At 39.9% G+C, this 4,697-nt stretch overlaps 1 protein-coding gene across 1 annotated transcript in view; it reads left to right on the top strand.

The window, feature by feature from the left end:
• The window catches only part of PIK3CG (phosphatidylinositol-4,5-bisphosphate 3-kinase, catalytic subunit gamma), a gene marked incomplete at its 3' end in the record, with an annotated part of 19,218 nt that extends 14,594 nt beyond the window's left edge, over window positions 1–4,624 (top strand). The window contains exons 6-7 of the mRNA XM_009588024.1: window positions 346–436; window positions 4,494–4,624. Of these exons, the coding sequence (XP_009586319.1) occupies window positions 346–436; window positions 4,494–4,624 (222 nt within the window). The remainder of the gene's footprint in view (window positions 1–345; window positions 437–4,493) is intronic.
• Window positions 4,625–4,697: the final 73 nt, after the last annotated feature.

Here is a 4,697-nt window from a genome sequence, read left to right as displayed (position 1 = left end):
GGTGTCGGCGTTCCCGGCTTTTTCCCCTCCCAACTCCTTGTGCACCCCCAGCCTCCTCACTGGTAGAGTGGGGTTGGAAGCAGAAAAAGCCTTGACTCTGTGTAAGCACTGCTCAGCAATAACGGAAACATCCCTGTGTTATCAACATTAGTTTCAGCACAAATCCAAAACATAGCCCCATACTAGCTACTATGAAGAAAATTAACTCTATCCCAGCCAAAACCAGCACAAATAGACAAGTAAGTTTAGCCCCATCTCAGAAGTCTGGGTAGTCTTATTTGTGTGAGTAATAAGTAATGTCCAAATAATTTGAAATAACTTAGTGTATACGTTTGTTTTTACTAGATTCTTCGAATTATGGAATCCATTTGGGAAGCAGAATCCTTGGACCTCTGTTTGTTACCATATGGTTGTATTTCTACAGGGAACAAAATAGGTGTGTGATCCCACTTACTGTGATTAGAAATTCAAAATACCATAGTTACAGAAGTTGCGTATAGGAGAAGTATTCTAGTATGCACTGTGGTCCTAAGATAAATAGCAGTTTATTACACTTTCTGTGAGCAGCCTTCAGTTGCGTCTTAGCAATGGTTTCTGCCCTTCTGATGGGTATCCTTCAACTGCTGCACTAGCTTAACTGAGTGTGATTCCTGTGCAAATCCTGCTGTTTGGGTCCTGCTGCAAGTTTCTCTTTAATAACGATATTTGGTATGAAAAAGCAGTGAAAGTGAGTGACTTTAAAATAGAAAAAAGAGTTAAAATAGCAAAACACTTACGGGGTTTTTTTTCCTGACCTAAAGCTTCATACCCTATACTACGTAGAAGCAACAGCATTACTCAGCAGGATGCTCAGGCAGTATTTCTCAGTGGGCATTAGTTCCTGCAGCACAGATGATCTATTTTCTAGAATTCATGGTGGGAGAAATCAAGTAGTTGCTTACAAAGCTTCTGGAGAACTGTGTGATGGTGTGTAGAGCAAGCTGATCAGCTCTGGAAGAGTCCCAATTACATCCAGAAATGCCAAACTGATTTATAATTTATACATCCTGATGGCTCCAAACTGGCTCTTTGTGGTTGGATTTGCATATATTATGTACCCTAGCACATCCACATTGCACAGTTTCCTAGTATCCAGATAATACAGAATTGACTGTAGAGTCAGTTTTGCTGAGCAGTTCTCAAACGATTGGCTGGAGGAAAGCCTCCTTAGTGTAGAAAAATTGGCCATACCCAAATGAAACTATTGTGCTGAAAAAAATACTTTGGCTGGTATAAACAGTGCGTCAGTGAGACAGATTAGCAAGCACAGCTCTGTCATTTACTTAAAGTTTGAACATGTGTAAAATTAGCAAGTTTGTTAATTCCTGTCATCAGTGTAGCTGGCAGTATGATAGTAACTGCATGGATTGATAAAATAATGATAATATAAATATTGCTATGTGTCTCCCATGATCTCCAGCTTTTTAGTTCTTTTCTTTTTCAGTAATATATTTTGCTTTATGGATCGAAGAATAATGAACTGAGTCCCAGTAAAATTAAGAACTCTTTTTAATATATGTCTGTAACATACTTCCTCTCTAAAATCCATTGCCACATAAAATTTTTATCATCCTTTCTTTTGACTTCAAGATACCTCAGCAATGCAGAAAACCCAAACTCACTGATAAAATACTTGGTAGTGTGACACAAAAGAGTTTCCTTTCTCCTAATATAAGTGTTTGAAAATTAAATAAATTGTATTGATAGAATTCTAATAATAAAGGAAATGGAACATTATATATATAAATACTAACTGTAAATATAAGGAGGGTTGGGTTTTCTCCTCTCCTTTAGGTACGTTATAACAAACCTAATTTTTTAGAGAGGTTTTTAGGATTTAATTTAATTTTGTTTAAAATCATCTTAAGACAATGTCATGTATTGAAATAATGGAGGAAGGTGGAGGAATTCTGCTGGTGATCCTAGCATTCTTATATTCAAGTTACAGACTTCAATATTCTTTCCTGAATTCTTAATTGACTCCCCATTCTTTTATCTGAAGGAAATAATTGTTTATTTTCCTATACGCGTGGGGGAGATGTAAGAATTTAGCATCCTTTCAGCACCACAGTAGGGGCATGGTTAATCACATAGAGACTCCTGTTCAGTTTGCTGAGAATACCTGCAGCCTAAATTAGTAATACCCAATGTGGGACACTTCGATGTAGAGTTTATGCTTGTTTGGAACAAAACTAAAGAGTAATGGCATGGAAATGTTCTTTCACAATATTTATATGTGGTCTTCTTCCAAGCATCTTCTTCCCTCCCTCTTAATAATTTCCATGGAACTTGGGGCAGTTTCTGTGTATTGACATAAAGACAGTACCCCCTTCTACACCGAGCACAGGGAAACAGCCAGGTGTCTTACATCTGGGGCTGGCATCCCCTCCTGTTTCTGAGAGCTTTCTCAGTTTGTTGAAGACATCTGCATTCAATGCAGTTTGCAATTTTGGAAACATCCGTCCTCTCCACTGCAGCTGCCACATAGACCTCTGTAGGAGGAACTTTCTCTTCTGTGTATCACTGGTAAAAGATCATACCCTATTCTCTCTCCCTTTGACATGGCCATATGTTCCTGGCTCTGCGAGGCAATTATCACTACTTACTATGCTGCATCACTGCCAAATTTAAGAAGTTCAAGCTGGCACTTACTGTAAGAGTCACCTGCTTTAGTACCGCAGATCCCCTGAAACACATAGCATAGTGCATTTACTGCTGCACTTCCTCCCAATTGAATACAGCCCAGCTGAGATACTCTATCCCAGTTACTGAAACCTTCTCTAGGACTAACCATACCTACCAAGAGGCATGTGTGTATTTAGAAGGATTTGCCAGTAAAGCTATACTATTCCAGCAGATAACATTTTTTACCATGATACCTTTAAAGTATTTACTTGGGCAGAATAAACATTCTGTGTAGGTTTTATACCACTCTTTTGGCAGTGCAGCGGAGAATGATCAGTGAAGTGTTTTCATTAGCAGCTGCTTTAAAATCTGGGGACTTTTCACACTGCTAATCAACATACCTATGCTGGGAGAAGTTTTAAATGCAACAGGAAGCAGTAGATGCCTCCTGCAACAGCTCCGCTCCCCTGGAATCAAGGAGCTGTTGGCCAGTAGAGGGAGATTTGTGAGCGCAGGCAGGGAAAGCCTTTTCAACAGCTGGAATGGAATCTGGAGCTCGCTCCCAGGAGGAAAACAACAGCTTGACAAGCACAGAATGCAGAGCTTTTTAATTTGGTGGTATTGGCGGTGGGTTTTGGAGGTCATATTTCCACAACATTTTTATTACAAACAAATCCAGGCCACTGTCAAGACACAAGAAATACCTCCAGGGGTATTCAGCCATGAATTCAGCCATGCAGGGGCAGGAAGAGATTACTGCATTGTTACTCTGTTACTGAAAAATTTGCACATAATTCAGTAATTGCAAAAGGGTAGGACTGTAAATAGATAGAAATTAATCCATTTCAGAGAGAGAGTCAAGCTGAAACTGAATCAGAAACTGCTTTGAATCACTTTAGGGTGAAAGGGATATTTTTGTTTGCTTGTTTATCTTTGAGCTGGAGCTGAAGCCAGGCTTTTGCCTAGAAGACACTGTTGAACTTGAAACAGAGGAAGAAAATATATAGTCTTGCCAGTTACCAAATAAATTCAACTAAAATCTGACCTTGCCCCATACAGGCATGCCCAGTACGAGGGCAGACTGCATTTGCTAGTCTTGGCTACAGTGCAGAGTTGTGTTGCAGCCTCTGTTTCTGCTTTTCTCCCTAGCTTCCCCTTCATTGCACGCCACGTTAGTATGAACAGTACAAGTCCTTGTTTTTGTGCTGATTTGCCTTTGCGAGGATCTATTCAGTTTAGGGACCGACCTCTGGGCCCCAACAGCCAGTGCTTTCCACCAGCAATCCCACTGCTATACCTCACTGTGTACTGGTATTTCTGAACCTTGTGCATAGACACACTTAAGCTTAAATTGTATTTACTGCAGGAGGGCCAGCTCTGTTCTTCTGCCACAGCTCTGGCAACACTTGCATCCTTAGGCTGCTGCAATGCTGCAGCTTCTCTTCAGCTCCTCAAATTTGTGAAGTTGGAGAGAAGCTGGTGGGAATGTGAACGGTACCTGGGCTTCTGAAGGGGATCAGGACAGGAGGTAGTTCCTCTCCTTGGGAAAAGCCTTATGCAGAGTGTCCCCACTCTTCATGTGATTCTTTCCATTTTAAAAGGTTTTACATTCTCATGGAGGATTTTAGGATGCCAGGCTAGTTACGAGCTCTGGCTGGTTTCAGCTGGGAATGAACAAGAACCACTGCTGCTTGTAAAATAAATTTCTGCTCACAACCATGAAGTTCTGCAGTTGATTTAAAAAACACAGTTTTAAATTCAATTTTGCGTATTTTTATTATGCTTTGATATAAATTTAATATTTATAACTTCTTCCTTGTTTTCTCTAGGAATGATTGAAATTGTGAAAGATGCTACAACAATTGCCAAAATTCAGCAGAGTACAGTTGGCAACACTGGTGCATTTAAGGATGAAATACTAAACCAGTGGCTCAAGGAAAGATGCATGATTGAAGAGAAGGTGAGTTATTTGAATTTTTAAGTAGGATTTTCAAATGCACCCTACTAATTTAGAATCATAGAATCATAGAATC

This window comes from Fulmarus glacialis, unplaced genomic scaffold, assembly GCF_000690835.1.
Source record: "Fulmarus glacialis isolate BGI_N327 unplaced genomic scaffold, ASM69083v1 scaffold30941, whole genome shotgun sequence".
Classification (NCBI taxonomy): Eukaryota; Metazoa; Chordata; class Aves; order Procellariiformes; family Procellariidae; genus Fulmarus; species Fulmarus glacialis.
Note: the sequence above shows the minus strand (reverse complement) of the source record. Positions and strands in the feature narration are given on the sequence as shown.